Genomic DNA, 12,864 nt, shown 5'->3' with positions numbered 1-12,864 from the left:
CCAAGAAACCTAGCACCACACCTCTTCGAGCTAGTCTCAAGAAAGAACAAGTCAGTTTCCATTGAGATCAATGACGGGAATTGGATCAGGTCGTTGAGAGGCAAGATTACCTCCACGGTGCAGATCGAGGAATTTGTCTCCCTCTGGTTTAGACTCCATGATTTCCACCTCCAACCACAGGTGCCGGACTCCATTACCTGGAAATGGAACCCCGACGGTGTCTTCACGGTAAAATCAGCCTACAATGCACAATTCATTGGATCGTACAGCCACATTAATTCTGATTTTGTTTGGCGGGCACGGGCAGAGCAAAAGTGCAAGATTTTTGCTTGGATTCTTCTACAGGACAAGCTCCTCACTGCTAACAATCTGGCCACTCGGGGTTGGCCGCACCAACCAAACTGCTCCCTCTGCAATGGTCCCTTGGAGACCAGCCCCCACCTCTGTTTGCATTGCCCTTTTGCCCGGGCGGTGTGGCGTCAGATTCTAGTTTGGGAGGGCTTAAGCCTCCTGGCCCAGGCTGACCCTACTCACTTCTCCAGCATAAAAGACTGGTGGGAAGCTACATCCTCCCCGCTCCCAAAGAACCAAAAGCGTGACTTCAACGGCCTCATGATATACACCCTGTGGAACATCTGGAAGGAGAGAAACCAGAGGATATTAGAAAATAGCGCCCTCATCCCTATCCAATTAGCCTTGAAGATTAAAGAGGACGTGTGCACTTTCAAGAGAGCCATGTTCCTCCAGTATTAGGGTTGTTGCATTGGTTTCGCGGATTTGTGCGGGTATATTGGGAGCGCTCCTCACGTTGTGTTTGCTAGTGTGTCTTATCTCGGTCCTCGGACCTGTACAGTGTATTTTCTGAACTTTCTCCTTTTAATGATTAGGCAGAGCTCCTGCCATTTCCTTCAAAAAAATAAGTTTATTTATACTAATATTGATTAGCTAGAACAGTTTATGACCTTAATCCAATCTAACCGAACGGGTCTAAATGTTTCCATTATGACCGAAAAAGTAAACATTTTGATCTGTTTTCCCACTCATCCAGACATCACTACTGAACTCAAAAACAAATCTCATTCTCTAGCGAGACAACCAATATGAGCTCTAGCTAAGTTTATAAAGGACATAGTCTACAATATTTATGTCTCAAAACAAGTTTACTATAAAACACATAATACATGATTAATCTAATGATGATTGTTTGGTATCATAAATATTAGTTAGTGTTTATTTCATACATTCAACCTTTTAGAGAGCAAGAAGTGCAGTCTTCTCTAGGCAGAAAGAGTATACTAGAGTTAAATCCACCACTACTCTTGTCTCTTAGGACCTATTATAGAGCAAGAAGTGCAGTCTTCTCTAGGCAGAAAGAGTATACTAGAGTTAAATCCACCACTACAGTTATAAAGGCATAGTTTACCAAGTGCCATAACAATGTTTAGAGGCACAGTATTTTGGTTGCGGCATATGAGAGGAAGAGAAAGGGTAAGATTATCGTCGTCGCTTCCCACACGCCAACAAAACTTTGATTGAGATCAAAGTTTTTTAGACTTCTAAAATATTGTGGTATTAATAAAATCATGGTTTAAAATACAGAGTTTGGTATGTTTAAATACCACATTATTATATTGTGTGACTAGAAAACTATTGTGTTTGCAAACATGGCCACAGTGCATTTTCCATGTCTTGTTTAAACAATTCAGTATAAGACTATGGTAGATGAATTAATATTTTTCTGACACTTTTTTTGGATAATTAATTTTCTGACACTTGATATATCGCTCTATGTCAAGAAATAAAAAAATGAAAACATCCGTTAGTTATGGGCCCTATCATGCAACCTTGGATGAGTTCATTAATGGGTTTGCTACTTCGCCCACTTTGCACGTGAGCTCCATCGGACTATTGGTACCATATACCAATTTCTTCTTATTCAACAACCAGACATATCCATTGTACACACAACAAAACGGCAGCACACGTCATCCATTGTACACAACAAAACAGCATAGCGATAGGGTTGTTCCATGGGGCATGTCACAACCAACACATATCAAAACCATACACAAGACAGATGCGAACCAGATCATCTGAAGGACCGGAGATGGGACACATGGCCTGACCACGAAAACAAGACCACAGACTGACGGACCAACCACCCGTGCGGCGGCGGCATAGGGCAAGATTCATATGCACGCTAGCCCAGCAAAATGCTGCTGTCGCCGCCAGGAGGCTGCCGGGTACGACGGCCTTCATGATCTCCGGTTGTTGAGGTTGAGGCCTTCCCGTCTGCAAAATTGCTGCTGCCACTCATTCCTTTCGGCCTCGCACGGTTCGGAGGCTGTTTCTCTGCAGACGCTGAATCCTTCTTGGGCATGGTCTTGCCGTTCAGATCAGTAGACAAGTTGCTGGACCCTTTCTTCTTTGCTGTTTTCACTGTGCTGTCAATGTCGGCCTCTCCAAACGAGAAGGAGCTCACCTGTTAACAAAGATAACGACAGTTGTTCAGTAGAGTTTGGAGCCACCACGATGTGTATTAAGAGCTACCAGAATGGCTCAGGCAGTACATTTGCATTTTTCACTGGTGACTGAGCAGCAGAGCTGCCATAGTCTGATCTCCTTGACCTGTTGGGCTTGGGATCTTCGTGATCGGCAAAGATGTCGTGACCACTGAGCTCCTTGGATTTCGTACTGGACACCTGCCTCTTCATCTTACTGTCCCCCTCACTCTCGACGGTATGGCTAAGCTCACGCTGCCTTGCCACCCCAGCCACTGAGGTTGCCTTCCTGGTAGGAACGGTCCCGTCCTGGGAAAAGGTGATCTGGCTAGCCTGCAGATTATAAAAGCTCATTGTCTCACCATATCACACAGAATGGTATGATCATTTTTTCTTCATTTCTTTGAAGTAATACGTATGCCATTTAGAAGGAAAATGTTTGTTTTTTCCTGTTCTCTAGCAGACAATATCAAGTGCATAATTATAGTTCCAACAAATTACGGCATAGACACCTGTAGAAAAGTAGGCTAATACAATTATCCTAATAGCATCAAAAGATCTCCAGCTGTGAACTCTACTGACCAAGTTTTTAGTATGTTACGTGAAGTAGCTAATTATAAAGTTGATCATCCTTCCATGAAAAAACCAAGACCATAGTTGATCACGACGATATGATGGCTGGAACTGCAACTTTTGCATTACATGTATTGTACGTGTTTCACAATCAGACCTACATTTCCCCCATCAATCACGATACTTACATTATTACATATTGTTTACTATACTATTTAAGAATGAAGAATAACATAAGACTCCTGTTTTGCACCAATTTTTCTTCACGAAGAGACCTACGTTTTTTACTAGTAGTATCTAAGAACAACACAGAACAGCATAAGAGGTTAACTGAATCTCTAATCAACCAGATCAGTCATGTGGTGACAATGCAGAATCTCTAGGTCCTGTTTTAATCGATCAGGTTTGCATTTCTGCTTTGTTGAATAAAAATCTGCTAAGAGGGCTTGAGAACACTGAAAACTCTAATTCTAGTATCCGGATGCTAAGATCTATAGCATTATTGAACATCGACAAAACCGGATACCTGTCCCGGCACTTTATGCAACAAATCTGATAGACGTTCTTCATTGATCCTGCCGACACGCCACGTGAAACAAAAAGAACTATCCCCAGACCCCCAGCATAGACAACGAGTACTTTGTGCAGGAGATCAATGCCAAACAAAATGTTCCACCCCACAGACTGCAGATCCAAAGTTGTGCACCTGACGATCACGGGAGGCAGTTGCGACGGCGCTCTCGGCCTTGGATATCCCGGTCCCTGTTGTCTCCTTCCCCTTGGGCGAGGAGCCCGTCTTCCTGGAATGATCAGAGCAGGACCAACCGTAATGAATAAGCAGCCACACATGGGGATCATGCATGCGGTTACCAATCGCATTGAACGACTTGAGATCCGATTCCGAATCACAGGAGCGGAGAGAGAAATCCGATCCGGCCATGAAGGCGTGGAAGCTATCTCACCTCTTCGTCTTGTTGAGGCCGTCGGCCCCCTCCGTGAGCTGCCCCCCAAACACCACATTCCTGAATTCCTCCGTCGGCTGCAGGGCGAGAGAGGGACCACAAGAGATCAACGACGATCACAAGCAGCGCGCCGCGCGGGGCGGGTGGCGGAGGAACAGAAGAGCGGGTCACCTGGTTAGGCCGGCGTGCTGGCAGCGACCCGGCGCCATCGGGGTGAGGCCACGCGAGCAGGCCAGCCGTCGAGGTGTGGGAGCTCCTCACGGGGGCCGCTCTCTCCATCTCCCTGCCCCTCTCCTCTCCTCTCCTCTCTCTCCTAATGAAGGTAGGGATCGGAGATCAAGGCGAATGCGTCGTGCACGGAGGCTCGACTGATGAGGTGGAGGAGGTGGGGGCGGAATGTCGTTAAGCTCTCTCATCAAATTGAAGAAGTGGGTCCCAGGAAAATCATGCTGACATTGCAAATATCTCGCCTAACTCAAGCATCGTCTTCTCGACATTTTTTATAGGTATATGGTTTTTGTCAGGTATATTTAAACAATGAGTATATCAGGTAAACTAATTTATTGATGCAAATCATACAAACTAATACAAAAATAATGGTGAAATTATTATTTTTTGAAATATCATATTTTAAAATAATCCTCCCACTTCTAGTTATTTTTTTAAAAAAATTCCACCTCTATTTTTAGATTAGTTAATTTATATCTCATCTAAATATATATTCTCTCTATATATAGTATCTTGAGTAGCAAATAATAATAGTTGGTATCGCGCGCATTGCCGCAAGCATAGGCAGATGTGCGTCCAGAGCTGCCTGGGTTGCAGCCCCGGTCGTGGCCCACTAACAATAGGGGACTGTGTCCAGCTCAACTATCCCTCCTTCAGTCTTTTGTAGTCCGCAGTCAGTACCTCATGCGCCCAAGTCCAGTCGCCGGCTATCTCACTAGGGTACTGTGTCTCACTATCTTAGGTATCATTTGGTTCCAGAGTCTAGTTGAATGAAACGACTCTGTTCTAAATTATAAGGATAGAACGGTTTTTTGTGTTTGGTAGTTAAAATAGAGTTGCTCTATTTTTTGTTTGGTTTAGAGTAAAGCAAAAAATCATGTGTTTGGTTACACATACCATAGTGACTCCATCCTATGTTTGTTTTTTGTATTTACTTCACCCTATGTTTAGTTGATGAGTAGCAAATCCCTATGGTAATGAATTATATAACAAGTTGAGGAAACTTACTAATGCTATTTTACTATATTAACTGTATATACGAATTAATTAAGCTTTTACATCTAACTGTATGCCTATGTATACGAACATACATATGCAGATATGCTATACGAATTCCTTTAAGCGGCGTGTTGTGTACGAGTCACTCCCTTCTTGAAGTACGTATGAGATCTCAGCGCCGCCGCTCAGTCCATCCCCACCGGTCGGACGACTGGACGATGCGTGGAGGACTGGAGTCTAGAGTTGCTGGCTGCTGCCGAACCACAGGCCGTAGGGGATCGTTGAGGCCTGAGTGTTGTCTACTGAATTGTGTGCAGTGTGCTAGGTAACTAGTAAGGTTGTAAGGTTACTAATATCTAGCGCGCGCTTCGCGCGCATAGGAAATCCTAATATAAAATGTAAAAAATACTATATATGTCTAAGCAATCAATATATATATATAGAATAAGTACCATAGATATGCAAAAGATAAACAACTGACTAAATCCTTTAGTTGGGTATGAAACAACCATGTTTATCTAAAATAAAGGGTTGTGCCACTATATTTACATATGTTCACATATAGTGATTTGAACATGCGCACAGAGTTGAAGCAAATAAAAGGAGATGGAATAGCGGTGATCACAACTTTTTCATCATTTGTTAACTCTGATGAAAATAACTTCATATTCTTCAGCGAAATACATAGTGCAAACTGGGTTTGAAATAAATCGAACAGGGATTAAAAAAGAAAAAGGTTGTACAATTACTGGTCACTGTGATCTCCTCTACTGTAAGGTTTCTAAGTAACTTGAAGCCAGGTCTGAATAGACGATGCTAAACCAGTTAGCAATGAACTGTTATGAATTGCAATCTATTCGCACATGAAGAACTCAATCCCCGTAGTTCGTCTCTCTCCAAAGAAAAAAATGCATTCCACCCGCTGAACAAAAGTAGCCAAGCAGGGTCAACAGATTGCACAACCCATAATATCCAAATTTGCTGCAAGTAAATATATACAATAATTCACTCTCGGGTTGCACTGGCAAAAGAAGAAATACATGAGCATACATAGAATCCAACAACCATTTGAAAATAATAATTGATATATCCATCTTGCTACTCCCTCCAGCTTCCTTCCACAGATGTGTGTCTTCAGCATTCAAAATTGTCCATAAATGTAAACATTTATGGCATAATCAACCCTCCCTCGTCGTTAATATTTGTAAGCATTTTTATTTTGGTGGCAAGCATGTTTAGCATCAATATAATGTTTGAGGTTTTTCAGTACTTAGCGATTATGGCATCTGCATGAACGGAAGACGATAACTGCGTCTTTGTATTCTTGGTGATTGATTGAGGGACATCAGTCATTTCCCTCCCTCCTAAATATGTCTTACATTTGTGGAGTGAGTACCTTTTACTGTGTTGTTGAAGCCTTTTGCTGCTTCGAGCTTCAGGAGAGCATGTTGAAGCTCATATTTGAGTTGTAATCACAAATCTTTTGGGGCTGACCACGCTACCCCTGGAAGCCAATGACTTTCTGTACTCATGAAACAGTGTGGATCTTGAGTTGGTGAAGTTTTTTTTAAAAAAAAGAAGAGGAGGAGGAAAAAGGTAAATCATATGTAATGTTGATGATGGCCATAGGATGCACAGCTTAATTAAAGCTCGTTGTTGTACCACATTGCCAATTTAACTGGATGCAACTTTGTTGCAATCAGGCAATCTCAACAAAATGAATAACCTATTGACTACCGCGCCAATGCCTCCACCTCCACTTGCCTTGACCTACTGTTGTCGTAGCCACGGGTGATGCGCCCTCCACGCTCACCAAGGACGGGAGCGGGAGCACCGGGAGGTCGAGCGTTCCCATCAACGGGAGTATGCAGCAAGATGTGGCGGAGCAACGACTGCCATGGCCGGCGTCAATGGTAGGCGGCGGAGCAACGACTACCATGGTCGACGTCGATGGTAGGCTGCGGAGCAACGACTGCCATGGCCGACATCGATGGTAGGCGACAGAGCAGTGCTCACGGTGGCGGCGCAGAGTCGCCTGTGGTGCGCCCTCCATGCTCACTCCGGCTCCCTCGTCGTGTGCTTCTCCAACTCGATCATCGGTTCCAGGCGGAGAACCACGACGGTGGCTGAGAGTTATCCAGTCGATGGCGACGCTTCGAGAAATGAGGAACAATGCTGCTAGTTCTGGCCGTTTAGATTGGAATCAGAATTTCATATATTCTTTTGTCTCCACGGGATCGACGTTTCTAGGACCAGTACGTTAGCCAGTGATCTGCCATCGAACGACGTATGGATTTCTAAACGACGTGGCCGCATGGTTGTTGACCTTTGCGCCGCACTTTAATATATAGTAATTTCCCATTTTCATTATTTGTATTTTGGTTTGATGATTTATTTGCTAGCAGTCCCCAGTAGCTAGGTTAGTAGGTTAGTTGATAAAATTAAATATTATGTTTCTAGGGATAGGATGGACATGTTTTTTGAATGTTTAAATTGTATCTTGCTTCTTATGTCTTACTCCCTCGTCGCAAAATATTAGCCTTTTTTAGTTTTAGCCTTTGAATTTTATGTCTATGTTAAAGCGGATTATGATAAATCTAGACATATATATAAAATAAATATATTAATTATTTAATGAATCAACTTAAAAAGTAAAATAAATTTTATTTTAAGACGAATGAAGTATTAAACATTAATTAGATTGTTTTTTATTTTAAAAAATATAGCCATAGCTTAGTAGTCTTGCTCTTGATCCAATCCTGGATCCGCCACTGGGCGCAAGCATAACCTGATAGTATATCATTACATGCTTGTGTAGTGTGTACTTAGTGAAATGCAAAAAGATCATAAATGAGCATATGCGAAAGAAAGCTTGGAACTAGATAGTTTTTGACAAAACCTAATGTTTGCCCTCACATAAGCAATTAGCCTTGAAACTGTAGAGATGATTTGAATGATCTTAGCTTGATGCACAAGCACAACGTGATAAGATATCTGGCCCAGCCCTCGTTTTTTTGGTATCTTAGCCATTTTTCCGAAAAATATTCACATTTAGACAACTGGACGACTTAATTCCGATTTTGGATCCTTTGCTCGGCGCCATTCCATAGACTGTTGCACCGAGGTATGTGACTCGCTGGATGGCGAGGGCTGACGTAGTGCTCATGTGGCTCCTAGCTCGGCGCCACAGATCTTGGCGTCGAGCTAGGAAGTCCTATAAATCGGAGCTTTCCTGGCCGAGAGCTACACCCAGACATTTGTTTCCCTCATTTCCATCTTCATCCATACCGTCGAGAGGTGCTCCAAACTTCGTATTCGAGTTGGAAAACTTTGATTTCATATGTATATCTTGAAGACCAAGGTATGGTGTCTCACTGATTCGTTTGTTACGTATATTGCGTTGTATGGTTTTTGATTAATTAGTTTTGATTGGTGCGCATATTGCTATTAGTTATGATTTCTAGGATATATGGTTGATATAATGACTACAGTTTGTTAGATAGTTTGTGAATCATGGGTTTATAACATCTTTAGGGTTTGGAAACTATGAGTACCATGGTATTTATAAGTTAAAATCATTTATGCTATTTCTATATAGTTGTGTTAATATATAATCGTTTCTTAGACGAATGACTTTCGATAGTACGATGCTTGCCTTACTCTCAGTGAGACGCTAGTGTAGTCGTTCGTTTGTATGTTGAAACTTGGTGCCTAACTAACCTTTGAATTACATAAGGTGTCACGTTTGTAGTTAGGATCTTTGAGAGTATCTTCATAGGACAGTTTTGAAGTGATATTGGTCTGAAGTTCGAGGGCTTCATTTCACTGGTCTAGCATGCTTGGACAGGAGGACAATTTGCCGCACGGTTGACACGCTCCAGGCCAGTGATAGAATCCAGCACCGAAGCCATCAGACACTGGTGCACTGGCACGATTCATGGAGAAAACAGCGGCCCTAGCTACATCTTCCGAGAACGGCGGTATTACTAGATCATCTCCAACAACCACACGAGTAGCATTACAATAGACGTCATCCACAGAGAAGGACCAAGTCAGTGGCCGTTCAACTCCAATCAGCTGGGTATAGAATTGCGTCAGCACCGCTGTTTTGTTAAGAGGAGGTGACCCCCTCATGCTCAATCACCCAGATGCAGATGCAGTTGGAGCACATGCGTTGAGAAGCACGCTTGTGGAAGAATCGGGTGTTCCAGGTATATCACCACTGGTTGCTCTAGGTATATCGCCTATCAATGAGGGGGGCAAGGTCAATCCACTCGCGCTGAGGCGGTTGATGGTTTCGTTGAACGCATCATCAAGCCTCGAATTAAAGGGCACATTGTTTTTGTCATCGACGCAACGGAGGAGCGCAAAGCTGGAGCTCTGAAGGGTATATGAGAACGAAGTCAGACATGCGCCAAGCAGTGATCATCCCACCACGGGGGGCGCCAATGGTTGATTGTTTCCTGCAGGCAGACCATGTTTAATTTGCATAGTAGGAGTAGAGCAGACCTTTAATAGCACCACATTTTTCTAGTTGATCCAAGCCACGAACATTCCAATACAGAAGAGTGTAGTTAAGAGACTTGCTAGTCATGGGGGGATACAAGCACCAGGGTCCACTAGAAGGCTAAAAGACCTCACGAAAGGCCTTGGGCCCAATAATTCGCAAGGTCATTCCTTCGTGGGCCTGGGGAGGGACGTCAAGTGAAGTGGAGTGACACAAGATTGGATCAACGCAAGCCCAGACGACCCGATGAATTTGGGCAACCGCAGCAGTGATCCTACCTTCCCGTACAGTGTCCTCGTACATCGGAACTGAACGGAGATAGGTCGGTGAAATTATAGGAAGATAGGCTCAGTCGGTTCACTATTACTTAGGCTCACGCTGTTATCATATCTACATGTAATGCCCCACGGTCGAGTATATAAGGCCTAGGGGGCATCCCCTCAAAAATAGATCTCACGACTTAGTCATCTACTCAGTTCTCTAGCATCCATGATACTAGAGGACCCCCTTTGTAACCCACCACACAAGTATCCACGCCAGGACGTAGGGAATTACGCATCTCAAAGCGGCCCGAACCTGTACAAAATTGTCCACTGTCTCTCGTGCATCTGGCACGAACCATCGAGCTACAATCGATAACACTGTCCTACTCCAAAAAGCACCTCGAGGGGCAACCCTGGGTGCGCAGTCGGACCCAAAACACCGACAGCTGGCGCGCCAGGTAGGGGGTGTGTCACTGATCCAAGCTAGCTCAATGGCCATCACTTTCCAGCACAAGATCGTCCTCCGCCCCGGGTCCATGTTCTGCTTCGGAACCATTTCATCCGTGGCAGATGAAGAAGGAACTCTACATCGCATCGCGGATCCACCAGAGAGAAAGCCTTCCTCAACGAACTCCGGAAAAGCCAGAGCGAAGCAGGAAAAAGCAACCTCCAGCGCTCCGAACAGAGACTCCCTCCTGCAAGCCAGGAACAGAGGGTCCATCTACTCGGGGAACTCCGTTGTCCACCTCTTCCACAGAGACATGGACATAGATCACTAGGAGAAAGGAGGCGAACAAGGTCAAGGATCGTCAAACTGCTCTTCTGGTACCTCCGCTCTCAAAGGAGAACAGAAAGAAACTCGTCACTACGACGGTTCCATTCTACCCCGACGTCCTCTTCATTAGGGGAAGAGTGGAATCAACTCCCATCTCCAACGATGAACCAACTGCGCCAGGAGAAGAACCTCTTCAGCGGGAATCTCGCCGACGAAGGAACCGACGCCGAAATGTCCGGCGACATCACGAAGCCGGAGAGCGAGATCCGGCGCAGCCCGTATCACGAGATGAAATCTCGGAGATGGGAGAGACTCCAGAAGAACGGGTCTTCAGGGAAAGGAGGAATTCCCGACGACGTGATCGTCGGCAAGCTCAAGAGCAGGCTGAGCAGGAAGCGAGACAACGCCGAGAGAATCGTCTTTTCGGATGAAACCTAAACCCCGACTTCGCCCGAACCATGAACACACCGAGTGAGGTCGGTGGAGTATTGGGTCGGATAGCCGATGGCCTCCCCCGGACTCCGGACACCGAGAGCTATCGGCGGCTGTTCACTCGGGAAGCTAATCATCTTCTACCTCTCGCTCATCCGCCGAGTGATCTACGACACGCCATCAACAATCGGCGAGACGCATGGAGCTCCATCAATGCCTCGCGCGAACGCCGACACGAGAACGAGATCCGGTGCCGAGAAGAATATGACCGGGATCATGGCATCCCTGCGTGGAGTCAGGCCACCAGAATCGAGTCGGCAACGGCTTCGACTAGTGGCACAACCCGGGGACGGTCGAGTGTCACACCCAGTTTTAGAAGGCAAACCGAATGCGAACCATGTACGTGCCAGGATCAGTTATTCACGTACACAGCAGTTACATAATATGGACATCATCACACAGTGCTCAAAATAGTATTAAGAAGGGAAATAGTCGATTACATCATACGTCTGAGACGTCCATATAGTTCTTACAATAAATCAAAGTGCGGAAAAGAAACGTAGATAACCGCGGCCTTCACAGGCAGCCGACTGGGGGTTGCCGCTAACCCACACCTAGAACTCGTCGTAATCTTGGAACTCCTGGAAGTCTCCTTCCACAGCTTCATCTTCGCCTGAGCAGTGGTTGCAATGCTGACAACCTGGGGATGGGGGGGTTTGGTGTGTAGAGCAAGGGTGAGTACACATCAACATACTCAGCAAGCATCCTGTTTGGCTGTAGTGGACTAGCTTTATGTGGGGATAAGTCAAGCAGTTGCTTTTAGTTGGTCAGATTATTACTTACTAGTAGAAAGCCAAGTTTTAGCATTAACCCAAGTTATTAACCCGATGTACCCTTTCCAAACGGAAAGAATACCACTTACCAGCACCATAGTCATAACCAGAATCATCGATCTCATAACCACCTGTACCATAATGTCTCTGATCAAGTACCACTAATCACTGGAGCTCCCTTGGCCGCTCATAACCGCGAGCACGGCTGATATATCAGTTTTCAAACACTCTGCAGAGGTTGTGCACTTTACCCACAAGCCGTGATTCCCATTCTGCCCGGAGATCATGACTCTCCATTGATCACTACCAAGGTGACCCAGCAGGGCATCACTACGTAGCCTTTACAAAGATTCCCCGGGGCTGTAGCCACCCGTTAGGTTTCCTAAATGCACCGCACTCCTCCCCAAGGGGCGAACCCAAACTTGGCAGAGCGAGCCGCATACACCGAGCCCCATTGACGGCACGACGGCTAAGTGAACTACACCCCGGATCCTCTAATTATTCAGCTAAGGGCATCCCATTCCACCCTCATGGTTGCACTGTTTTCCCGGGCGGTCATCCATAGAACAGGTCCTTACGGAGAGGCACTCGAGAAACCGCTCGAGCCCCCTTGAAGACCACAAGTATAACATCATAATAAGAGAGGGAAAAACAGCGTATCATAGATATTCTCATCATGTTCATTGATTAGAGTTAAGCAATAGCATAAAGCTAAACAGTAATAATCCAACCCAGATAGGTAAACAAGGACATGGATAACAAAAGCTAGTCAATCCTTAGGCATAAATGTG

At 45.0% G+C, this 12,864-nt stretch overlaps 1 protein-coding gene and 1 long non-coding RNA gene across 2 annotated transcripts; both read right to left on the bottom strand.

The window, feature by feature from the left end:
* Positions 1-1,906: 1,906 nt before the first annotated feature.
* Positions 1,907-4,409, bottom strand: LOC100276254 (uncharacterized). The gene is made up of 5 exons (NM_001150086.2): positions 4,208-4,409; positions 4,037-4,113; positions 3,781-3,874; positions 2,571-2,834; positions 1,907-2,482 (listed from the first exon to the last, which is right to left on the bottom strand). Exons 1-5 carry the CDS (start codon positions 4,313-4,315, stop codon positions 2,201-2,203), a joined length of 825 nt encoding a protein of 274 aa, NP_001143558.1. The 5' UTR covers positions 4,316-4,409; the 3' UTR covers positions 1,907-2,200.
* Positions 4,410-5,912: 1,503 nt separating this feature from the next.
* LOC103639005 (uncharacterized) lies at positions 5,913-7,500 on the bottom strand. Its single transcript, XR_559176.2, has 2 exons — positions 6,660-7,500; positions 5,913-6,185 (listed from the first exon to the last, which is right to left on the bottom strand). It is a non-coding gene; the product is annotated as an uncharacterized lncRNA (long non-coding RNA).
* Between the last annotated feature and the right edge of the window lie 5,364 nt (positions 7,501-12,864).

This window comes from Zea mays, chromosome 9 (assembly GCF_902167145.1).
Source record: "Zea mays cultivar B73 chromosome 9, Zm-B73-REFERENCE-NAM-5.0, whole genome shotgun sequence".
NCBI lineage: Eukaryota > Viridiplantae > Streptophyta > Magnoliopsida > Poales > Poaceae > Zea > Zea mays.
This window is presented reverse-complemented; position numbering and strand designations above follow the sequence as displayed.

What these genes read in the sequence shown, in the direction of transcription:
- LOC100276254 (NM_001150086.2), bottom strand. Translation starts at nt 4,315, where the DNA reads ATGGAGAGAGCGGCCCCCGTGAGGAGCTCCCACACCTCGACGGCTGGC. An exon ending in GGCCTCAACAAGACGAAGAG is followed by an intron (nt 3,875 to 4,036) that starts GTGAGATAGCTT and finishes TGATCATTCCAG; the next exon opens with GAAGACGGGCTCCTCGCCCA. An exon ending in CACCAGTGAAAAATGCAAAT is followed by an intron (nt 2,483 to 2,570) that starts GTACTGCCTGAG and finishes CTTTGTTAACAG; the next exon opens with GTGAGCTCCTTCTCGTTTGG.